At 44.7% G+C, this 25,150-nt stretch overlaps 1 protein-coding gene across 2 annotated transcripts in view; it reads left to right on the top strand.

The window, feature by feature from the left end:
• The first annotated feature begins 574 nt into the window (after nucleotides 1-574).
• The window catches only part of ACVR2A (activin A receptor type 2A), a 49,621-nt gene continuing 25,045 nt past the window's right edge, over nucleotides 575-25,150 (top strand). The window contains exon 1 of one of the 2 annotated variants that reach the window (XM_027695776.1): nucleotides 575-2,401. In XM_027695776.1, the coding sequence (XP_027551577.1) occupies nucleotides 2,347-2,401 (55 nt within the window). In that variant the 5' untranslated portion in view covers nucleotides 575-2,346. The remainder of the gene's footprint in view (nucleotides 2,402-25,150) is intronic. The other variant, XM_027695777.1, reaches the window with a different exon arrangement.

Here is a 25,150-nt window from a genome sequence, read left to right as displayed (position 1 = left end):
GGCTTGGAGCAACCTGGGCTAGTGGAAGGTGTCCCTGCCATGGCATAAAGATTGGAACGAAATGATCTTTCCTGTCCCTTCCAACCCGTTCCGTGAGTCTCATTCTGCACTGTGGCACCACCAACGCCCCTGAGGAACGTGCCCACAGCCGTGGCTCCCACCAGGGCCACCTGTGGGGCATTTCCAGGGCCATTTCCAGGCTGGGGTGCGGGTGAGACGCAGAATCAGGACACCATTAGCCCCCACTGGCGTTTTCCCTCCATCACCTGCGGACGGGAGCACCAAACAGCCCCCCCTCCGACACCTCGCAGGAGGCGAACCCCCGACACGGGGTGGGGGTCGGGGCGGAGCGGGGCGAGGGCGCCCGAGGGGCCGCGCCCTGAGGGGCGGGCGGGGCGGGCGGGAGCGCGCCCGTGAGGCGGCGCGCGCGGGCCGCGAGGGGCGGGGCGCGCTCCCGCACGCCGGCCCCGCCCCGCCGCCGATAGGCGGAGCGAGCGGGGCTGGGCGGGGCCAGGCGTGGATCGCCGCTCTCTGATTGGGCGGGGCCGCCGTCAATCGGCGGCGGCCGCCGCGGCCGCGGGGAAGGAGGGGGAGGCGGAGAGGAAACAAAAACAATCGCCCGGGCGCCGCCATCTTGGGCCGGTTCTCCGCACGCCACTCGGGTGAATGGGTAGATATGAGATTACCACGGCGGAGCAGCGGCAGCGGGGCACCCACGGCTGTTCCGCGCTGCCAGCCACGCTCGGCGGGCTCTAGGCACGGCCGGCGCCGCCCGGAGAGAACCCCCCGGCTCGGCCTTTCCGCCCCTAAGCTGCACTGCTGGAGGGACAAAGTTGGGCTGAGCCGCGCTGCCTCCGCCGCCCGGGAGACCGGGGAGCTGAGCCGGGGTCAGAGTTAGGGGAGAGGGCGAGCAGGGCAGCGCGCCCCGCTCCGCCGTGTGGGAGGCGCGGGGGGAAGGCGCTGCCTCCCCGCCCCTGCCGTGTCCTGCTGCTCCTCGCTCCGCGCAGGAAAAGGAAAAAGAGGAGGAAAAAAACGAGGCGACAACCGGATCGAGCTCGGAGGGGTGGGTTTGGCGGAGGGTCCGTGTGAGCAGCGGCGGGGCGGCCGGGAGGAGATGTGTCCGTGAGGAGCGTGGATCCATTCAGGAGCCGTGAATCTTGGATCCAGCCCCGGACCCTTGAGGAGCCTGGATCCAGCCCGGACCCTTGAGGAACGTGGATCCATCCCGGCCCCGTGAATCCCGGATCCATCCATCCTGCGAGGCACAGCCCCGCTCGCCTCCTCCCTTCCAAAGAAGCCCAGCTCTCCTGGAAGGAAGCTCGGCGCTCCAGCAAGGATTTGCCACAAAGAATATACCACCCTCCTCCTCCCCCAGCGCCTGGATACTGCATTTTTTTTTATTTTATTTTTTTTTTCCTACCCCCCTCCCCGGTCGCTCTCGTGTGTTTAAAAAACCAAATATAGCCTCTTTGCGGGGGGAGGGGATGGAAATCTCCTAGAAGGATTGGAAATCTTGCCGGGATTCGGGAGTGCTGGAGAAGGACGGCGGAGCCGGGGGGATGCGCTGCTCTCGCTGCCTGGCCAAGGACTAGAGCTTTGCCCCTTCCCAAAGGTTGGTTTGGTACCAAACTGTTGGTTTTTTCCTCCCTTTTCCTCGCCTGGGCTGCGCGAAATCCCTCAGCATTATTAAAGAAAAAACCCACGTGTGGCTGGTTTTTAAGGTAGTTTTTTTATTTTTCTCGTCGAGGAACTGACAGAACTTCCTCCCTTCGCCCCGAGGTTTGGAACTGGAATGGAGCTGCTTTTCTCCCGAACACTACAAGGTGTGTGAGGAGGGGGAGGCAGGACGAAAACATCGTGTGGACTCATCCCGGCCCGACCCCCCGACATCCACGAGGGATGATCCTGCACGGCGCTTGATGTGGAAAACACTTGGAGACTCAGAGACTTCGTCGTGTCCAGCAGCTTAATTCTTGACTCATTTTCTTCTTGTTTTGGTTTTTTTTTCTTTTTTTTTTTTAAAGTGGATTCGTAGCATTACTTTTGTGAATTGAATTTTGCCACCGTTTGTACAGAAGCCAAATGACACGTGTGTTTTGAAAACACGGTTCCAAATATATTTATCCCTCCCTCGACCCGGATTCTCTCTAGAAGGAGCCGCGGGGAGGTCGTCAGTGTCTAAACAAACCTGATTTTAGTGTTTTCTGAACACTACCTGCTGCAGAGATGTTGCTATAAATTGCTTTATAACGGTTCAGCAAGAAGGGAGATTTTTTTTTTCCAGCTTGCAGGACCCAGGAAACTGGATACTTAAAAGTCACTTAAATGTTTTAACAGCGTTGGAAAATGGGAGCTGCTACTAAGTTGGCGTTCGCTGTTTTTCTTATCTCTTGTTCATCAGGTAAGTGAATGTTCTTGGATCTGTTGCTTTAAACGGAAGGGTTTTGGGGTCAGCGCTTGGAAGCTCGGGCTGAGGAGAAATCCGTTTTCCTCGGGTGACAAATGTTTGGCTGCAAAGGCAGAAGCTGCTTTTATGTTTATTCTTAAAAACATAATAACGTGAAGCACTTCAAACACGCGCAGCGCTTGGATTTCAGATCAATTGTGTGGAATAAATGTGGAGACATAACCACCTAGTGTCACATCAGTAATCTGGCAGCGCAGTCACTGGGGTTGGATGGCGTGTTTTTAAATAAGAATTACCCAGCTGAAATGCTCTTTTTGCCTCAGTTTGATCTCTTACTCCGGGACTATTCACTGGTGAACGTCGACCTTCGTTAATGCTTCATTAATTCAGAATAGGTGCTGCTCCCAAAGCCCGGGCTCGTCCTTTAATGACAGCCAGGGGTGAGATGTACGAACAGAATTGGGGTGAAAAGCCAGGCTTTCTGTTTCTAAACAATAATTTGTAACCCTTTGTCAGTGCGAAAAACTCTAATTCCCTCTTGAAACCAGCACAATTTGAGTTCCAAGAGCCAGCTCCGAGCGCTGGGAAGGCAGCGGGGTGTGCGAGGACTTCCCCACGCTGCTCCAGGAGGAAAACCATGGCAGCAACCAGTGGTTGGGCAACTGTTGGTCCTGCTTTGCTCGGAGCCCCATCAATCTCCCCCCAAAAAACCCGATTAGGAGCCATGTAAGCATCTAATAGTGTTTCACCAGCACTCCCTGCTTGCTCTTGGAATGGATATTTAGTTTATTTTAGTGCTCTGGGGAGGTTTTGAGCCTCGCGGGGCGCGCAGAAATCCACTTGTTTATCACCCTCAGAGCCACCCTCAGAGCTCAGAGCTCCCGGGCTGAGAGGGCGAAACGAGCTCCCCGCAACTCCGCCCTTTAGGATTTCAGGGTGCCGAGGCGGAGGGTTTTTTTTTGCTGAACAGGACGTTTTTCGCTGCGGTCGGTAAATGGATCGTCTAGTCTTGTGTCTGGAGCTCCATCGATCCGTTCCGTGCGCGCTCGATGCGCTGCGAGGGGGCAGCGCCGCCAGGAATAAACCCCCCAAAAAACCCCCCTGCAGGGTAAGGACACCCTGAAGGTTGGCGGGGTTTCGTGGTTTTTATTCCCCTTTGAAACGTTTTGTCTTGCAGTAAAATATGTGTCTTTCGCCTTTTCCTGGTATAATTAAGTTAGGGAACGTTCCTCTTCATTCAGGGATATGTTTTGTAGGGAAACTTTCCCCCCCTCCCTCCCTGTTTCTCGAAGACTTGGTGCCATCTGCTCTCCGTGTCTGTCTTTCTTCCACCTCTAAGATCCTTTTGCCCAGAGCACAGAACAGTGATTTTTGTTGGCGTTACCCATCACACATATTAAAAAGAAAGGTCGAGCAACATAAAAAACCCGACTTTTTTTAGCGTTTCTCGCTCGGGTTGTCCTTGGTGAGGTAGAAAGAATGTTTCTCTTGCTTGGGAAGAATTAATCTTGGCTAAATGAGCAGGAAGCTGCCTGCACTCCGGACTGCTCCTCGTGTTAATGACACTGTTTTTGGTGGTTATTCTAGTATTACACATTAAGTGTTCCGGTACTTAACAATTACTAAACTACTTTCTGCTCGCCTAAAATTTTAGAATGTCTGCAGTCCTGCTGAAAGTAAATGAATTCAACAGCAAGCTGTTGGTTTTATGACCAAAATTAGAAGGTTATTTAAGATTTTAAGCATGAAATACAGGCATTTTTATGAGTAGCGTTAGAACCGATTCATCAGGTAGAGTTTTAAACTGAAATAAGTCGCATCATCATCATCAGAAGTTTCTTTTCCAGTCTTCAGGCTGACAATGAGCCTGCCCAGGTTCTACATTTTAGAATATTGGCAGTGGTTGAGGAAATCCTGGAGTTCAGGTGTGGATGTACCTGGTTTTCCTCTCCTCCGGTGTCTCCAGCTCCTCACGGCCTGTTTGGGTGTCGCTTTTGCTGTTATTTCTTACTTTATTTTTATATACAGCTATTTTCTGCAGATGTTTACACAGCCAATTAGTACCCCTGTTCTTTAAATAGGTGAAAACGCTGTTGGCTTTTTTTTTTTTGCAGCCTGGTGGGTGTGGAAGGGCTCTTCAGGTTCAATGAGAGGTTTTATTTTACTATCTGCAAAGTGCTGTATGAAACCCTGCAAATGCCCTGCAAATGGACAGGAATTTCCAGTGGATCGAATCATTTTTGCTAAGGGAGTGAAAACATTTCCCCCTTCTGACTAAGATATTTGAAAAAAGAGCATCTGTGTTGTTATTAGGCTTTAAAATATTTGTGGATGCTCGGCTGGAAGTGGGTGTAGGTTTGTAGTAATCCAGGAGGATGAGATGAATGCACATTAACTCGACATGAAAACAAAGTGCCCGGGTCAAGGTTCTCCTTGTGCCCTCTAATACACTTCTGAGATAAACCTGTGTGTGGTTTTTGATTTAATAAGGAACAGAAGGTCCTGAAGGAATAATGAAATAACTTCTGAACGAGCTTCTTGTGCTGTAGGTGAAGCAACATTGGAGGTGAACTTAGCCAGGAAAATAGTAACTAAAACAGGCTCCTTCATCAAAGAAGGTTCTCTTCAGATATTTATCTGTGTCCTCCCCTCCCCCAAGGAAGGGTGTTTGTGTTCTCCGGTTTTTGTGGTGATTGCTCAGTTGGGCTTTGGGACATTTTAGGGAGCACAGAATGTGTGCTTTCATCATTTGCTCCAATTTTTTTTGAGCATTCACCCTGTGCAGCTGAAAGTGGGGGAGATGTTGAAGGAATGGAATTATTTTCAATCACAATCTTTTGTGGGTGCTGCAGTTTAACATCTCCTTTTGTTACTCTTAAGCTCCTTATTTCCCCAAACATCCCTTCTTTCCTTCTACCTGCTCTGCCTTTGGTGCCTGGGTGGTCCATCCTCAAAGAAGTTCTGCAGCTCTGAGTTTTGCAAGGGGCAAGACTTACATTTTTTACAACTCATTTAAGCTAAAATCATCCTAAAAATCACCTGAGCAAAAGAACTATATCAGAAAAGCCTTGGTCCTCTCTACCTTTTCTCACTCTCAAAGCCACTCACAAGGTCTGGAGTGATTTTGCTGAAGGAAATGGCCTGGCAAAGATACCTCTGTGTTTGAAGCAGCATTTTCTGTTTTATTCTCTGATTTTTAATTTCTTCTTCTCCTGTCTCACACTGATTATTGTCAGGGAAATTACTTTTTTAAAATTTATCTTCCCCTCATTCCTCCCCCCGAAAAAAAAATACAACTAGAACTGTAAATCCCAAGATCCTGCTCTGCCTTCAGAACCTGAACTGGTTGGGTGTTCTAAAGGAATTTGGGGGGGAAGGTGAGACTTCTTCCTTTAATTTTAGTGGTGTAACTTTCTTTTTAGACATTCTTAATGTCATTATTAGTTTGGAACCCCTTGAAAACCCAGCTGAAGGTTTGGGAGTGTCTGTGGGTTTGTCTCTGCTGTGTGTTCCTGTGACTGTGGTTGGACCCTCCTCACTTTATTGCACAGGCAGGGCAATAAACCACTTCAGATTAGTGCTGCTTTGGCAGTAAAATCCAGCTCAAAATTCCTTTTTTTTTATCGGAGTGTACACTTTTTATATTGATTTCATATTATTTTTATGTTAAACGTGTTATACCCCAGCACTGGTGAGAGCAGGACTCGTAAACCTCCTTAATTCTGTTTTCAAGCATAGATACCTTTATGTGGAGTTTGATATTCTACCTGATTACAGGGCAAGAAGCTGTTAACTATTTCAGACTGTTAATACTTAACATTTACAAGCCCTAAATCTTCTGGGTGATGGGCAAGAGCTGTGCTTGTGCCAGTGCAATATTAGAGCATCATTTAGTGATGCTCTGCTTTAAAAATGTTCCCAGAGATGCTGCTGCCAGGAGTTTATTTGCTTTACCTCCCCTTCAGACAAAAGTCCTTGCTCATAAATAAAGCTTAAATAAGTTTATCTTCACAATTCTGAGTTGGTGGGCAGGTGTTCTGTGTGTGAGGGAAAAGTTGCTTTCTGCTCTCTGGGGGTGCAGGAGATAATTACTGCTCTCATGAATAATAGTTTTCAGCTGGTTTTAATGGAGAGAATTTGAATACCTTTTTTTTTTTTTCTTTTTTTTCTGGAATTTGGGGGCAAAATTCCTCAGGTGATGGGCTCAAAATTCCTTAGGTGTAAATAAGGACAGACAAATAACTTTTTTTTTCTTCTCTGTTTAACCACAGACTTAATTAATTTTTGTCATATCATTAGTACTTGGTAGATGGGGATAAATAACATTACCTCCAGTGGTTTTCATTCCTACTTTTTTCCTCCTGGCCTCCTACACTTGTAGTTTTTCCAGGCTGGAAAAAAAGAGGGAGGTTGACAGGGAAATCTGAGCGTGGAAGAGATTTCTGGGTGAGGGGGAGATGCTTTTACACCACTTAATTAACCAAAAGCAGATTAATGCAAATGCCTGCTGGAGCTGGATGGGAGCATCCATGGGCTGTTGGTTCTCTGATGTTGCTGAAAATGAGAACTCCTTCAAAAGATCGAGAAAATTACGGATTTTACAGCCAAGTTCTCGTGAGATGGAATCTTAATGTGGTTTTTGTTGCCTGGGTGCTGGAAATCGGGCACATCTTATTATTCCCTGTCATTTCCATATGGAAATTGGAGTGTTATGGGGTGGCAGTGGCTTTGTGGCATCTCTTGTCTTCTTTCCCCGTGGTGTCTGTGTGGTGGTGGGGGTTTTTCTTTGGAAAAAACAGAGCATATTTAGGTTTAATCCCACAGAAAATGAATATTTACTGCCCTGTTGTTTACATGACATCTCTCTGTGGCTAAAAATCCTAAATGTGCATTAGATGTATCAAATCCTTCAGTTGCTGGTGGAAAGAGGGCAGAGAAGGGTTTATCCATGGCAGGAATTATTGGCTTGGGTTCACAGCCAAGGGAGCCTTGGTGAGAAAGATCCACATTCCTGGTTTTCCTCTGGATTTCCTGGCTAAAGCTGTGTAACTGGAAACAAGAAAAATAGACAGTTCTCTTACTAACTGGAGGCATAAATCTTTGGTTATGTGGTCAGAGGGATTAGGAAAACCCTTGGAAATGAGGGGAGCATTTGTGGGAATCCCACCTGTTCCTGCGGGCGGGAGCAGCCGGAGGGGAGTTGGGATGGGATCAGCTCAGGTGTGAGCTCCTGCTTTGGGACAGCACCTGACCAGAGGTGGGTACAGAACCCTCAGTTATTCCCCAAGTAGTTCAGTGACAGAATGTCCCTTCTCTTCCTTGTGTTTGGGAGCTCTCCCAGATTCATTAATCCCGTTTTCCGGCTCGCGGTCCAAGAGGGATGAGCGGGGCCGGGGGGGGGCTTTTACCTCTCGGCTTCTTTTGTGAGGCTTCTCCTAATGAACTGGGCCGGGATTCCTTTCATGGAGAAAATGAGCAAGGGACACACTTCCAATTGTGTTGGTGCCAGGGAAGGTCCGAGTGACGCTGGAAACCCCAAATCCCGGTGACTTTCGAGCCTGGCAGGGGGGGAACAGGAACCCTGGGCTGTGATGCCAACTCAGTGTTTAAGGGTAAATTAAGTATTGCCCAATCCTAAAAACCCCCTGTGGTAGTGCTGGTGTTCCTGCTTAAATTGGTGCAGGATAACCTGTTTCGGATTAATAATAAATTAATTAATCATCAGGATGCAGAGTCAGTCCAAAATTGTAATTAATTTCACCAAGCAGCTTGTTGGTAACTATTAAGCTGCACTGGCACGGCCTTCCTGTGATGTTGGGCACCATTAGTTGGCAAGAGTTTCGACAACAACATGTTGTTGAAATAATTTAAATGGCTGGATACCGCCTTCTGACATTCCTTAATTTGTTAGGATAAAACTTGTGTTTTTAAGGATTTATCTGGAGCTGTAATTAGGCTGTAATTTCGTTCAAAATGCTGCAACCCGAATGCAATTAAAAGCCAACTCCTGTATATCCCTGACTGTGATGGGCATGTGAGAAATGCCAGGATGCTTTGCCCTGCTTTTATAATTCTTTAATTACAGGAGGGAAACGTTGCCTACAGTCAGTGAGTTGGACTGAGGGAGTAGATAATGAACTAAAACGCTGCATCTTGGCTTAAAAACACCCAATATTTCTCAAATCTTTCAGTTTTCTGAGCTTTCTGAATCGTCAACAGAGCTGAAACTAAGAAAATGAACAGTGTTTTTTGCATTTACAACAAAATTGTGTGTGGGAATTACAATGCAATTTGGGTTTTGCTGTCTGCTCCGGTTTTGGTTTATGCCTAAATGAGGCTGTTGTCCCAGCTGGGAAGGTCCCACTGTCTCTGCAACGATGGCAGCAAACGAGTGAAGTTTTGCTGCTTTAACTCTGCCCACTGACACCATTAAAAGCTGATACCTGCTAAGTTACTTAAGACAATTTAATCTGAAGGTTTTGTTTGCAGAAAGTGGCTGCACGATTATTTTGAAAACTATTAAGAGTCTGTATAGCTCAGAATGGTGTTGCTTTTTCCAGAGCTTTAACTCTTCCTGTGTTTTCCATTCCTGAATGGGGAGCAGTCGATGATTTCCTGAAAAAAAGAATTAATTTTTCTAACCTGCAAAGTTCTGGTGGCAGATTGACTTTTAAAACTGGATGCTGCAACAAAATGCAGGAGGGAGAAAGTGGTCAAAAAAACCACTTTAGGATGGTGTTTGTGTGTTTTCTGACAGATGCCAAACTCTTTATGAGGGTGAGTCAACACACAAGGGATTTGTTTGTTTGGGAAATTTTGTTTGGTTGGTTTTCTGGGGGAAAAAACATGGGAAGGGGTAAAGCAACTGAGGGATTGGTTTTGATTTTGTTTTTTATAGGCTTGACTGTAGCTTTGAAGGATGTTTTAGAGATGATCCCTGGCTCCTATGTCTGAGTGTTTCTGGATTGCCAGGGAAAGGAGCTGCAGAGGGAACACAAATCCAGCTCTGCTCCCAGGGCAGCCCTGGCAGCGCTGGAGCTTGTGCCAAGTGGTGTCTAATGAGCTGCCACACAGCACTGAGGGGTGGTGCAGGCAGGGGGGGCAGTGCCAGGAGGACTGAACCAGCATTCCTGCTCCAGCATTCCCTCCTCTCCTGCCTGGGAGCCTGGAGCGTGTGCCGGGAAAACACTGGCGTGGTTTGCGCTGGGTGCAGCTCGGAGCTCGTGTCAGACTGTCCCACTTACAAAAGAACAGCCTAAAATCCAAACCCACACCAACAAAAGGAGCAAACCAACCCATAACCTGCTCTGGGAGCAGAGGGACATCATCCCATGGAGCCCTGAGGAGCAGCTCCGTGGCCAGGTGCTCCGTGGAAGGGATGTGCTCAGTCTGTGAACGTGGCCTGAGGGCCAGGGGACTGTTTGATCTGCAGTGGAGAGACAGAATTTGGAGAAAAAAGTTCCCTACTTCATGTTTAAAGCTGATTTTTTATTTTAGATGAGTACTGGAAGTTTGGATGCAGCACCAAACTTTCATCTCTGTCTGCCTGGTTTTTAATGTCACCTCAGGGCTCGGAATGGAAACGGGACTGTCCTGTTTGGAATTCCTGTCCAGTGCAGTGCCCACCAAACCTCCAGGTCCTTCCCAGCAGAGCTGTGCCCACTCTGCAGCCCCCACTGCTCCTGGTGCTGAGGCTGCTCTGTCCCCAAGGCCCAGGACATCCTGGGTGACTTCCATGACATTCCCGTTGGCCTCTGATCTGCCTGGAGTGACATCCCTGCCCCTGAGCTCCCCCACCTCTGGCATTGTCTGCAGATCCCTGGGGCATTCCCACCTCCTCCAGGCACCTGGATGGGTCCTGGGGGAGCCCTTGAGGGACATCCTGTCCCTTAGGGAGCAGTTCTGTTCCCATCCCAGCTCTATCTCCAGATCTCTTTGCTCTCCCAGCTGATCTCACTGTGTTCCAGCACCTTCCTGCCTTTTGGTGCCTCACCAACTTGGGATTTAAGGAGGTTTTCTTTTCCTAAGTGAAGCCTGGCCTTATTTTTTCAGGTCCAGAGTTCTTATCTCACCTAGATAACACTAATCTCCAGTCTTCAAATGCTGCCTAAATCATCACTGTGGTCTTTATTCCCTCAGCTGTGTTTGGAATACCTGGATTTCAGTATCAACACATGAGCTGGAATTCAATCTGTTTTTAAAAAGCTGGTTTTAAATCTAACCAATCATTTCATCAAGCCTTCTACCATGAAAAACATGTTTCCTTCTAGGAATTTCCACACAAACAGGGAAGTGGTTTAATTTTGTTGTTGAGGTGCAGTGTTAAGTGTAGGAGACAAAATTAAACTTTGCAGTAACTGTTAATTTTAGACCCTTTTTGCTGGTGTTTGTCAGCAGAGGGTACAGATAGTTCTCTTTAGCTCACAGCAATTACATGATGGAAGTGTTTTCTTTAAATATTTCTGCGTTTCAGGGCTGAAAAATATTTAGGCTGTGAAAGTTGCAGGATGGCACACAATTGTTTCAATTACTGTACTTTTTATAAACAATTAGGTTACTCATTTTTTCATTTGTTTCTAAAGCTGCTTTAAAAGTAACACAGACAAGACCACTGGTTAAGTATTTTTCATTTTAATTCTCTGATCTTTCATTTTACAAAGGGTCTGTTTTACAAGTTGTCCCCGGGGATAATTGAATTTCATTAAATTTAACACAAAGCCTGTCAAAAAGATTATCTTAAATGGCTTTTAAAAACCTTAATGGCTTGATTGTGTTTTATTTAACTTAAGGTTGTGGCACTGGGTGGGGACAGACCCCAGCAAATTAAGCCTCATCTAACCTTGCCCATTTAGAATAATCCAGCTGAGTTGTGAGCTCCTGACTGCTTTCCATGTGCCATAAATGTGTTAAAACCAAGATGTGGGACCAGGAATAACTTGTGAGAAGGGGATTTTTTTTCATTCCACTGGACATGGAGTGAATCCCTCACGAAAAATCCCGGTGCTCCAACGCAGCTGTACTTTTCCAGTGCCTTAAAAACATTGGGATGGATGACGAATAAAGGCCAATTAATTATCTAAAATGCTGTTTGCCAAAATATTTCTCGGAAATTTAATAATCCCAGAGCTGTTTCTCTCAGTGTTATTATAAATATGACGGTGTTGGAAGCTCTTCCATTCCCAGGGAAGACGTGAGGGAAGAGGTAAATGACCAGTTCCCATTTCTTAATGTGTCAGAGTTGGAATTTGGTGGAATTTGCTAAACTTTTGGGATGTTTGTGTGCTGACAAAGGATATTCTGGAGGGGGAGCTCCAGTTGACCTGAGCTCTTCTCCTTCATCTGAACTCATCTTCCCACTGTCCTCCTTCTATCCAAAGTCAGTCCAACACTGTTCCCTTCTGGTCATTGTTCAGGCAGCTTCAAAACCCACTTAATTACCTTCTGCTTGTCCAGAGGGCTTGTTTCTGTTGTAGGATTTTGAGAAAAGCTGATCAGAGAACAGGGAGACAGTTCCTGTTCCTCACCCCCATCCCCACGTGGGGCTGGACTCCCACCTCGCTCTGGTTCAGACTTTGGGCTGGGCTCATCCAACTTGCTGAAGCAGCAAAAGGGACTTGAAAAAAAGGGCCAGTGGCTTTCTGCAGTCACTTTAAAATAAGGGTAAAAGTTGGGTTAAAAGGAGATGGAGCAAGGGAAGAGATGGGTGGGATAAAGGCTGACAGGAATTGTCCTGGGAAGTGAATTACCCAGGGAAAAGGACACAGTGTTGGTGAGTGGAGCTGTTCTCTGTGTTGGGTAGGAACAGGAACATGACACAGTTAATTATCATTGTTAATAACCTGCATCTTTAAAAAGAATTTGGTTGTCTTATCATTTTTAGTAACCTGCATCTTTAAAAAGAATTTGGTTGTCTTATCATTTTTAGTAATCTGCATCTTTAAAAAGAATTTGGTTGTCTTTTCCAGAGTTTTTCCGAGGTTCTCAGTGCACTCCTGTTCTCACAGGATTTTGTTCTCTTCCCTTGCTTTTTAAACATCTTCATGTGGTTGCTCAGAGAAGCTGTGGCTGCCCCTGGATCCTTGGAAGTGTCCAAGGCCAGGTTGGATGGGGCTTGGAGCAACCTGGGCTGGTGGAATGAGATGATCTTTAAGGTCCCTTCAACCCAGATGGTTCTGTGATTCCGTGATCCAAAGGAATAGGTGACCAAATTCACTTTTATCTCCCAGGCTCTCTGGTAACAGTGAGGTGGGAACCAAATAAAAGATTGGGACTGACACAGTCACAGAGTGGCTGATACAATACAAGTTACATCCCAAACTTAGGAAAACATTTTGGAAAGGCTATTTGCAACATAATCTTAGCAGTATCTAATTTGTGTTACATTTTAACTGCGAGTGCTCCTGGAAACTTGCACTGAGCAGGTCAGCAGGAAACTTTGTGCAAAGACTCTGGGAAAATTCTGATCCAGGCAGAGAACTGGCAGCACTCAAGGGGCTGGAAATGATGAGGGGAGAACGTAGGTGAGGTCCTTCAAATCTTGATAATATTTGATAATGTCTGACTGTACTGAATCAAAACATTTCCTGCAGCATCAGGAGTCACGTTTACAAACAAGGGCTGATCTGGGGTTTTTACATCTCAGCAGAACAACCTGGAGCAGTTCTGGATGTGTCTCCCTGGGCTGAGAGATCTCAATCTCAGGAGCATCTTCCAGTTGCCAGGGGAGTGTGAAAGGAGCAGGACACTTGTCAGGAGTTCTCGTGTTGGTGCCATTTCAGTTATAAACTGGCAAAAACCATAAAGCAGGAATATCTTCCAGGCAGCAGGGCACAGTCTGGAAAGAAGAGATCAGGGTGAGATTGTGGTACTTGGAGTTCAGCTGCTGCCCAGGTCTTTATGCCACCACCTGAACTCATCAGCCTTTGGTGGCCCTGCAGTGTGAAATCAGCCTCGGGGTTGCTTTGAACCTTCCCTCAAATGCTACTTGAGGATTTCTGGTGTGTTAAAATCCAGGCACGGGCAGCAAAAGAGAGATAAATTGGTCTCCAGTAGCAGTATTGTGACATTTCTGCATAAAGCATGACCACAAGTCTAGAGCAGTTTCCAAACCATGGGCAAATCTCACTTTATATATTGTATGAGACGTCATTGATGTGTTTCTTCCCTGCCATGGTCATCTCAGCTCAGCCCAAAACCTGCCTCCCTTTTAGGGAAGAGACAAGCAAATATTCCAAGGCCCAGACTGCAATTCCCAGCATCCTGTTCCTTTGGCTGCTTCTGGAATATTTAAGTTGCTTTGTCTTGATCTTTAAACTCTTCCTCCCTTGAGAGGCTGGATTCTGCTGAGGGCATCCACAGTGACCTGCTACCACTGGAGAACAGAGGCCCAAATGTACATTGGTTTTCTTTTTCCCCCCCACCTTTCCTCTAGCAAGGCTGTTTATTCCTGGGATCCATATCCCGGGATCCCTAACATTCCTTTCTTACTTATCTTTGCCAGCTCACCTTTTTATTCAGCTCAACAAAATCTCCACCCCACCTGCCAGTCCCCTAAAAGGCTTTGTTTATTTGTTGTTGAAGGAGTCTTCCTGGAATTTTAGGAACTAAAGTGCCTTGTCTGGAAAATTCTGGAGGAGAGATGGAAATAATGGCAGTGGAAGCAGAGAGAGAAGTTTGGTCCCACACTCTTCCTATCCCTTTCCAAGCAAATCCAGAACATTACATCCAGGAAGTGGATTGTTTAACTAGTTCTCAGCCAGGCTGGCACTTGGGAACAGCTGATTTGTACAGGAAAAAGAGGAAGAGCCCTTGGATTGATGTGGGCTGCCATGGGCTTGTAGACTGAGGCAAATGGAAGGGGGAATGACTGAAATTCCCTGGTCAGATGATCCTCATCCCTGTGGGATCAAACCCCTCTGGGGCTGACGAGGTCACTGAAGCTGGGCCTGCTTTGGGAGCTGCTGAGCTTCACACAAAAAGCTTTTATATGGAATTGCCAGTAGCTGCCTTGTGCTGGAGAGCTCTTCTCTGGGAAGTGGAATCCTTAAAAAAAATTCTTGGTAGTTGAAGGAGGTGGCCCTGAGCCTGGGAAGGATGGGCTGGGCTGGAGGCCCCACGTGTAGAAATGGAACTTCTGTGGGCAGGAGCTCTGTGTGTGCTCAGTGTTCCTTCCTGAGGTGCTGAGGGCAATTCCAGCCCCTGTGGGCACCAGGCCTGAATTTCTCCTCTGACCGAGCAGGATCCTGGGAGTTCAGGGCATTACCAATCTTGGAATCTCTGTGTAAACAGCCATTGGTTAAACAAACATTGTAAGAGAGGACTAAGGCAGCTGGAATGTTACAGCCACCTCGGCTGCTGAGTGACTGGGGGAAGGGAGGTGTCAGGATTCTGCTCACTTTGGTTTTCAAGGAAGTTTTTATTACAAGGTGGCTCAGAAAAGCCCGGGATTCCACGTGTGGTCTCTGTAACACCAGTCCTGCTGCTCCTGAGAGGACAGAATTAACCACTCGTGAGGCTGCTGCACTGGAAAGTTGAGTCACTGTTGCTGTTTGGCCGCTGATTTACCAAATATGTTGGTGTGTTGGCTGTCAGGAGGTAATCATTGTCCTGGGGGGGGAAAACCAAAATAAAAACACAACAAAAAACCCCTTAAACAAAGAAAAAACCCCCAAACAAAGAAAAAACCCCCATAAAAAGAAAAAAACCCCAAACAAACAAAAACCCCCAAACAAACAAAAACCCCAAAACAATCCAAAAATCCCCAAACAAAGCAAAAGCCTTGAAACAAAGCAAAAAAACCCAAAACAACCCAAAACCCCGAAATAAAAAACAGGCAATTTGTCTTCTCCTTTTTAAAAGCTGTTCTCCTGTCGATCTCGGGTGCTCCAGCTTTTTGCATTCCCATCTAAATACTCACTGACTGCTGCAGGAAAAACACCTGGAAAACAGGCAAAAGACATGAGAGTTGTCCCATAAAATTGTTTTTTGGTGCAGTTGTGGAGCTCTGGGGTTCTGGGCTGCCAGGAGGATTTACTGCTGGGTGGATTCCTCAGCTGTGACAAGGGGAACACCTGTTGGTGTGTGAGCAGCAAAGACATCTGGCAGCAGAAACCCTTAAACTTGTGTTTATGATTTCTGTGTAAAACACTCCAAATACAACTTTGGAATTCTCTTCTCAGTCTCATGGAAATTGGTGATTATTTTAAAGAAAACAAAGCCTTAGAAATACATCATTATTCTGTCTTTAACACCTGAAAAGTCTTATTTTACTAATAAAGAAATGCATGTTTTTGGGTGTTAATAACTAAGAATAAAAGTCCCATATGAGCACATATATAACTTTACCAAATGTGAACAACTTGAAATTTGTTGAGTTCTTTTTAAGTATCCTGAGAATTCCAAGCATCAGACTTGGATGATGTGGCTTTTAAGCATCATTCCTTTTTAAATCAGGTTGGGAATTTGAAGTGAGTAACCCACATACTGCTGAGTACCTGTAATTTCTCCATCCCAATCCACTCCAGCATCCTACCTCGGGGTGATAACCATGGCAATATATTTTAGGGTTGCTTTTTGGGGCTGAGTACCTTGATAACTTGTCTTTTCTTCCTGCTCAGCCCGGCCAGCTGCTTCACATCAAACCCCCTGAAATGATTGATGAAGGTACCTTAAACAGAAAAAAGTACATTTACTAATGATGGGTAATTAAACGGTGGAACTCAGTGTTTCAGAACACGTGGAGGTAAAAAATGAGCTCGCAGATGGACAAATTCAGGCAGGATGGTTTGTTCAGAGGTGATTAAACTTGCTCTGGATGGAACTTCCAGATCAAATCCTTCCTGATTGCTGAATGCTCCTGCCAAAAGTCCAACCTACAGCTGAAATGTTCTCCTCTAAAGGATATTTGGGATGAAAATTAGGCTGACCTGTGTTTATGCTGAGCTGGCAGCTTAATTCCAGACTGCTTCCCAACCCTTGGATGTGTTTGGATTTGTTTCCTCGTCCTTTCCAAACGGGACAACAGTTGTCACCTCAGTGTTTGCACTTGGCAATTGGGGGTTGTGTGTTGAGGGGCAGCATTGAAGTGTTCCTTGCTCTGGAGATTCCCTTTCCCTGGTGTAATTCCTGCTGAAGGGAGTGGTCCTTCCCCTCCCTGGGTTCCACAGCTGGGCCTGGCACAGGGAGGGAGTTGACTCAGCACTTGGTGTCCTGTGCAAAGTCCACTCTGGGCTCTGCTTCCCTCTGGATTTGGAAGTTAAATTGTAGCTCCCGCTGTGATTCCCTCCCAGAGCCCTCCCAGGGTTCTGTGGGGGGCAGGGGGTGTGGGTGAGGAAGGATCTGAGCAGTGAAGGCTCTGGGGGGATCCCACAAGTGCTGGGGGGTGAATCTGCCCCGCTGGGTTGGTCTCCTCCATCCCAGGCAGGGTCAAAGTCTGGCTTCTCCTCACACCCCGTGTCAGCAAATTCCGTGTCACGTGCTGGCTCCAAACCTGCTCCTTCCAGGTGACTTTAGTCCTGGCTGGCTCCAAACCTGCTCCTTCCAGGTGACTTTAGTCCCAGTGGCAGTGCAGACATGGCACATGGCATGGGCTGAGCCACACTGGCTGTCCTGGGCTCCTTCAAGTTGCTTTGCTGTCCTGAGTCCTTTGTCACCAACGTTGCTCGAGCAAATCAGATCCAAACTGGTTGATGTGTGGTTTGTTCTCCTGTGCTCAAGTCCAGATTTCTTCTCCCTGGTATTAAGAGTCAGGCATTGATAACCTGTGGGTTAAAATTCTGGCTCTCTAATTCCCTCACCCAGATAATTAAATGGTCTGAAAAGTTCCTTCATCTTTTGCACCTTGTGCTGGCACAGGATTCTTGAGTAGCTGCTTTCATTGACCCAGGGTTACTCTGATTTTCCAAAATGCTGTGAAATCCAGAACTCAGCATAATTATTGAGTATTATCCCATGGTACAGTCCATGAAGAGATATCCCTTGCCTCTTTCTCAGTGGGTGGAATGCTGGTTTTGAGGGATCCTACATTACTGTAACCAGCCACATCACTTGTGTTGTGGCTTAAGGCAGAATTGGGAATGTCTGGTGAATTTGTGCTTATCAGAGAATGGCATTAATAGAATTGCAACTTAAATTTCTTTTTTTTTGGGATCTTTTGGCTGATAAAATTGTCCTTTTCCTCTCCTGCTGACAGTGTCTGATATTTGGTAATTTCTTAGGGGTGTTTTTGGGCCTGTCTGGCAGGTCTGTCCCAAATAAACCAGAATTATGATCATCTTTATCCTCTTACTGAGGGAGAGGAGGGATTCACAGCATGGGATTCACACCCTCTGGGCAGGGGAGTACTTATGGAAAACATATTTCATAAACACTATTTTACTCCCATGGCTTTTAATCATCAAATTTAAGGCTGTTACTTTGTCAAGGTGTCAAGAGGCTTTTTAACATAGCACCAGCATTCATGTTCTGCCTTTAAATGTGTTCTTGAAGAAGAAAAAGGGCAAAATCATATCCTGAAGTGCCTTCTGGATTTCAGATCACCTGATGTCATTTCCTTAATTGGGAGCTAAATTTAGAAGACAAATTAACTTGGGGTGGCAAGTGCAGAACTCCCACCTGAAAGCTTTTGTTTGTGGTGGTGTTTCCTCCTGAATCCCTGAGTCATCCCTGGACTTTGCACATGTTTTCCACTGGAAGTTGAGTGAGAACTGTCAGAATTTATTCAGCCACAGCTTCATTTCTTCTATTATTAAATAATAGAATATATAAAATTAATTCCATGAGGTGTGATAATAAAAATTGAAGTTTATGTGGCTGCAGTTAGGATAGAAACTAAATTTTATTTGCTAGGTACAAACCAAGCAGAGTGTCCAGTTCTAGTTATTCTGTCAGATTTACCTAATTAAAAGTAAGCACAATAAAAACTTCTGCAGTCCAAACCAATCCCATGGTTTTGGATAAATAGCCAAGGTCTGAGGGAGCCTCTGCATGGTCTTCCAACACTTCACTAAATACTTGGAATTGTTGGGTTTTTTTAACTTGTTGTGGTGGAATCAGGTAAGAGAATTGAAAAATGCCCAGAAAATAGATTTCCTTGTTGTGGCACCGTGAGTTGAACAACAAAACAACACCCAGAAATGAACTTAAACCACAATATTTCTCTGAGCACTCCAAATTTCCACAGGTGTAGGAGTCACAAAAAGGGTGCAGAGCCTCCCTTTGTTAAACTGCTTTTTGTAGGAGGTTAAAGTTACATTAAAAAAATTCTTTAAAAAAAAAAAAAAGTGTTGTCAGTAGGCCTAAAGATAGGAAATGCTTAAAATAGCTCAGGCAAATGAACTCCAGCACTCCAGGAACACTGCAGAGCTTGTGCAGGGAGAATAAAACAGGTGCCTCAGTGAAATATTGACTTTTCAGGGGGAGCTGATGTTACTGGGGCACTGCTGGGAAATGTCTGTGCCGGAGCTTCGCATTTGACAAGAGAAGGCGACAAATTGGGAAGGATTGGAGGGAAAAAAGGACTTCCAAGAATAAATCTTTTTGTCTGCAAATGCCGTGTTAGTGAGGGAGTGAGAAATCTCAGTGTGGTGACTGACAGTGCCTGCACACAGGAGGGGTTGCTGACCTTCAGGTATTAGAGAAATATTAAAAATCAGGATTTTCTGTGACTCCCAGGGAAGGGGGAGGGGATTTACACCCAGGGTGCTTTTAGAACTGAGAGATTTAACACTGAGATTTGGAATAAAAGTCACCGATTTGGGCTCATTTTCTCAGCTGCTGCCTTGGGGTTATGAGACAATGAATTTGTATTTTTTTTTGGTGGATGTGTCTCTCCCGTTGATGATCCCATGAAAACCTTGGCAGGAGGGAAAACTTCAATGGAAGACACTTTTATTAAAATAAATTTATTAAAATAAATGACATGGTTGCTAGTGAGTATGCAAAGTTATTAAAATAAATGAAATGATTAAGTGATGCAAGAGAGAATGGACCAGAACATAAGCACTATAAAGGTAGACAAGGAATAGATTATTTTTGTATTAATATGTATTAAATCACACAAATATTCTGCATCACCATCTCCCCAATTTTTAATTCCTCTATAAAACACAGGAGCAGCATAAAAAATGTAGAAAATATGGGAAGAAAATTGAAAGGAAGCTGATTATTTATATTTATTATTTATATTTTCGAGTCATATCCCAAAGTTATCTTCCACTTTATTGCTGCCTGCTGAGTTCTTGAGTACAGGAGAGCAAATCAGAACTTAATTCAGTATTTAGGGAATTCCCACTTTATCCCAGCGGTGCCAAGTAGTTGTTGCTGCTCCCTGGGCTTCCTTACCAGTCCTTTATCCCATCCCTGTGCCCACATCCTTTATCCAGGGAACTCTACAAGTGGATTTAAAATTCCACAAGCTGGTTTTTCCAAGTGAGCAGGACCTTGGAATCACTGATAGAGATCTGATTTACAGATAATTACAAATACTTGCCACATATATATATATATATATAATTTTGATTTTGGAGGAAAAGTTGTTTCTGCTTGCTCAGGAGGTGATAAGATTGTGGACTAAATGTGATTAATGTTCTTTGCAGATGTTGCTTTATGTGCTTAGGCTTTCAAAGTAAAGCAGTCTAGACTGTCTGTCTGCATTCTCCTGCAGCTTTGATCTTGATTAAAACTGGTTGTGTTACATTTATCAGCTCCCTTTCTCCGCTGCCAGAAAGCATCTGAAATGTTCCTTTTGTGGGTTTTATTTGTTGGGGTAGAAAGAGACTCGGGGAGCTGGAAAAAAATCACCCATTTCCACGTGTCGGAGGAGCAAAAAATGGGTGTTTTGTACCTCAAAAAGGCTTCAGAGCAACGATTTGGTGATTTCAGACGTGGGAAAGGTTGTTCCAAATGGGAATTAAATGCAGAGGGAGATGGAGGGAACACAAGTGGGGTTTTCCCTCCTGTTGGATCGGGATCTGAGGGAAGGTGGTGGGTGCTTTGATCCCAGGGATGTCTCAGCTCTGATATCGGGGAGCTCTGAGCACCTTCTGATTTCCTTCTGCTCAATCCACATTTATCTCCCTGATTTCCACCCTCACAGCTCAGGGAGGATGGAGCTGGATCGCTCCAAACTCTGGGAAAAAGCTCCAAGCTCCAAGCTCACAGCAAAATACCCAAATAAATACAATTTATCAGGGGCTGGTACAATCTGGGAGAGCAAAACAGCTGAAAAAAAAGTGATTTTCTCCAATCTTTGCTCTGGTATTAAACCTGTGGTTGCTTTGGGAGGTGAACATTTGTGTGAACCAAGCCCAACTCCAGGGATTATTTCAAGATTTGAAATATTTATTGCCTTAATTATCATTATTTAGGGCTGATGTGAGAACTGGGTGTATTTTCTGGGGAATCTGAAGCGAAGGCAAACCTTGTAACAACAAAAGAGACACAAATGTTTTGTGATTTTTCTATTATTATTATTATTATTATTATTATTATTATTATTATTATTTTAATTCATTTTTCTTTAGTTCTGCAGCAAAAATTGCCATTTCAAGGCATTTTTATTCATTGATTTGCAAGCCCTAAACCCACATATTTTGGGATTATTGTGCTGTAGAATCAGGGTGTGTAATATCAAAATTCAGCTTGACCCCTGTGCTATCCAAAACCCAAAAATCCAGCAGCTGTAAATAAGTTTTTAGTGTTGTTTTAAATACTTTTCATAACAAACAGGTGGTGATGCTCCTGTTGACTTTCATTTTTCTGAGTGCTTGCACATGGCTCTTAAATGAGAGTTTAATTTGATGTATTAATTATTAAATTAATTAAATATCAAATTAATTAAATCACTCGAATAATAGTAATAAATTTAATCCTAATAAATAATAATAAATAAGTTGTTAAATAAAGTAATAAATTAAATACACAACTTTTAAGCCTTTAAAACATACCTTCAGTGCCTTCACACTGGAGATAACTCCAACAATAACCCTGAGTTTTTAAAAGGTGGTTTTGTACTTTGTTTTGTTGATTAACACCAAATTTATTGTTACTCAGACATAACCATAAATAAGAATATTTTGGTCTTTTTTTTCCTTAGGTTTTTTTTTTTTCCCTAAATTTTACTGGGTGTTGGGAGATTAGAAATACAACCCTCCAAATATTTTTATTTTAGGGAGATCATTCAGAAATTACTAAAATTGAACCACTATTCCTTCTAATGAGGGAAAAGAGAATTAATTTCATCCCGTTCTTCTAAATTTCCAGGTTAATTTAGAGAATTTCAGAAGCATTTTTCTGGTTGAAAAATAACAGGAGCTTTCATCCACTTCAGAATTTCTTTTGGGAAGACTTTCTGGATGGATTCATATTTCTTTGGCCGTTTTTTGGGACCAAACTGCATCTCCAGCATCATCTTTTTGTGCCAAAAAGCTCTTGCAGGATTTATTTGGAGTTTTCCCCTCATCCTGAACATCAAACAGCCTTAAAAAAGGCTTTTTTCTCCTTTTTTTTTGCCTTGAGAAAAACACTGAACATGGAAACTTATTTTTAAGTGCTTGTGGGCAGGTAAAAGAAATAAAAACCACTTTTTTTTAGGATTATTTTTGTATTGATTCGATCAGAGCTGATTTATTTATCATCTTCTTAAAGTCACTGCTACAAAGTTACAACTGAGAGTGGCACAAATGCAATTTTAAGTTCCTTTTTCCAGTCACTTCTCAAAGCCCTGATAACAAACACAAGCAGAGTTAAGTTTTAATATGAATTATCCTGACTTTAAACCTGTTTTGCTTTTGAAATGCTTCCTTTTGGGAATTTTTTCTTTCTTTTAATTGTCAATATCTGGATATAACTAATAATAATAATAATATGAAGCAAAATCTGCTTCATTAGGATCCACAAAGATCAGGAAAAAACAGAACAGAAAATCAGTTTAATCTTGAGGTGCAGGAGGAAGTTGCTTTGTTGTTCCATTGTTTTAGTTTTAAATACATGATGATTTTAACAGCCTAATAATCACTTATACCAGAGTTTATTCTCCATAAAAACTGGCATAGTGATGATAAATAGATAGTAATGATGATAAATAAATAGTAATAATGATAAATAATGATAATGATAAATTACCTCCAGGTTTACTGGAGGTAAAAAGGCAGTTTTGCTGGGCTTTTAAATCTGATCAATACTGATTCCAGAACAGGAAAGACAAGGAGTTGGGAACTGGGTGTAGGAAATGTTTGGAATTCGATGTCCACCCGGGAGAAATGGAATTAAACGGGCTCAGAGTTGGAAGGTTTGGAGATGTTTTGCTTCAGCAGCTGCAAACATATGAGGATTTCTGTACTGATAGGTGTTTCCTCAGGTGTGTGGTGCTGCAGCCTGATGTTTGTTCCAGTTTGGGAATAACATCCACTTTGGGAATAACTTCCACTTTAGGAATAACTTCCACTCCTTTGGGCCGGTTCCAGCTCTTTTTGGTGGAGCTGCAGCTCAAAAATGTGTCTCAGACCCCGCTCTTGCATCACAACACACCCTGTGAGCCACTGATGTGGGCTGGGAGTGAGGCATCCCATCCCAAAGTGCTTCTGAAGGAGCATTTCCCAGCCAACAAAACCAGGATTGATGCCACGGAGATCTTTGGGAATGTCTGACCGGAATTCCGACCGACCCGTGCGAGCGGGAGGAGCTCGGAAAGTCCTGTTGGGATGAGGTGGGGAAGTGAAGAGAAAAATATAAAACCCCCCAGCATCACTGCATGTGAGGATTCAAGACTGAAGCTCAGTTTGATGATTTTCCATCAATAAGTTGGAGAGTTGGAAGAGGGAGGGGTAGGGAAGGGTTTCCAAGGCTGGAAGGGTAGGGAAGGGTTTCCAAGGGTTTCCAAGGCCCCCTCGCCCCACCCTGTGTTATCCTGTTTGCCTGCAGCTCCAAGGTAATCCCTGTGTGTGTGTGTTTACACAAATCTGGAACCTGTCTTTCCCACTGGGGAGCTGCCATCTGGACTGGGGCAGCTGGAGTTTGTCTGGATGTGCTGGGCAGGGATATCCATCCCAATCCAGGCGGGATCTGCCCGGCGCCCCGCACAAACAGCTCCGCGCTCCGGGACTCATCCCAGCAAGTTTGGAGTGAAACAATACAACTGATGCTTGGAAAAATGTAAAAAAACCAAGTGAGAATTAGTTGTAAATATGTTTATGCTGAGAGTAAGCACAGAAAAAAGGGCAGCAAAAGGATTTTGATGTAAATCAGGAGCTGGCTCAGCACCCGCGGGATGAGCGGGGAGTGTTTTCGCTCGGCGGTGGCACCGAGTGGGACATGACACCCACACCCACGGGAGGGATTTGTTGGAGAGCTGAGCTGGAGGCAGCACCACACTGGGCCCTGTTGTCTTTTCCACAGTTACATAAGGTCCTGGAAGACAGAAAAAGGATGTATGGTGTGGGGGAAACATGGAATGCGTGTTGGATCCTTGCCTCGGAGATGTCTTGCCCGTGTTTGTGTTTCTCTGGGGGTGTGGGGCTGTTTGCTCCGCTGTCAAACTGCTCCAAAAATTTGCGTTGTTGCCTGAGTGATTTGGAAGGCAAAAGGTGGAATGATTTCTTCTAATTAGCTCAAATTAAATCTTCTGTGAGTGTTTTTGGGGGTCAGAAGGGAATTCCTTATTTCTTGTTATTTATAGTAGTGCAATATTGACACTCATCATGTTCAATGGGATTCTGGAGGATGCAGGAGACAAACAAAGAGTTGGAAAAAATGTCATTTACTGATCTTGTCTTATAAGGAAATTTGAAAGCAGCTAAAATTCCTATGAAGCTTTTCTGACTCTTTTTCATTAAATGATTAATATGTTCGAGTTTCCCACCTCCAGGAGGCTGCAGGGATGTCACACTTTCATTTTAGGGAATTCTAAGTGGCTGGAAAGTCCCTTTAAAGTTTCACAAATCCCAAGCCCGAGAAAGAATTGTTTTGATCCCAAATACCATCAAAAAATTCACAACTGGGTGTCCCTGGGAGACACTTCCCGTGTCTGCAGAATTCCAGTTGTTCTGGGACTCAAATCAGAGGAACAGCAGTGACAGGGATCTGAGATCATTCCTGGGAAACTCCCTGCCAGGGCCCCAAAATAGAAATTGTGTTGGTTGGCACCACCAGCCTGAGAGTCATCCCTGGAAAGGATTCATTCTTCCCACTCCGCTTTGGAGACCCTCAGGTCGTTTGTTTGGGCTTTAATTGGGTGCCCTGAATGCTCTGACAGCATTCCAAGATTCCCTGTGGGAATGGTGTCGCTCAATGCGCCATGGGAAAGCATCCCTGGCACCCAGAGCCAGGTGGAGGTGGATGGAGGTAGAAGGACAAACACCTTTCAGAAACTTTGACACTCAAAATTCTGCTTTATTTTTGGCTCTGCTAAACCAGCAGGTGAAAATCAGCTGGAAAATACCAAAATGGCAAAATAGCTCCCGGAGAATTAACTGGATCTCTGGGGTTTTATCCACCTGGACACTCAGGGTGCAGCAAAACCCCAGTTTGACACTTTTCATATCAAAAACTGAGTCGTTTTTATTCTTTTTGTGCTGGGAAAAGGAGGATGATCCCAACTGGGAACTGTCTGTAGCTTTAATACCTCTTTGGCCCTATTCTCTTTTTTCCCAACATCTGAGTTTGTGGGATTTAAACCTTTCTGCTGATTTTGTGTTACTAATTGTGATCATTTTAATCACTTGGAAACCATTTGCCCAGCACATGCAA

The sequence above is a fragment of the Neopelma chrysocephalum genome, unplaced genomic scaffold (assembly GCF_003984885.1).
Source record: "Neopelma chrysocephalum unplaced genomic scaffold, ASM398488v2 Primary Assembly neopelma1_103b, whole genome shotgun sequence".
NCBI classification, from domain to species: domain Eukaryota; kingdom Metazoa; phylum Chordata; class Aves; order Passeriformes; family Pipridae; genus Neopelma; species Neopelma chrysocephalum.
Note: the sequence above shows the minus strand (reverse complement) of the source record. Positions and strands in the feature narration are given on the sequence as shown.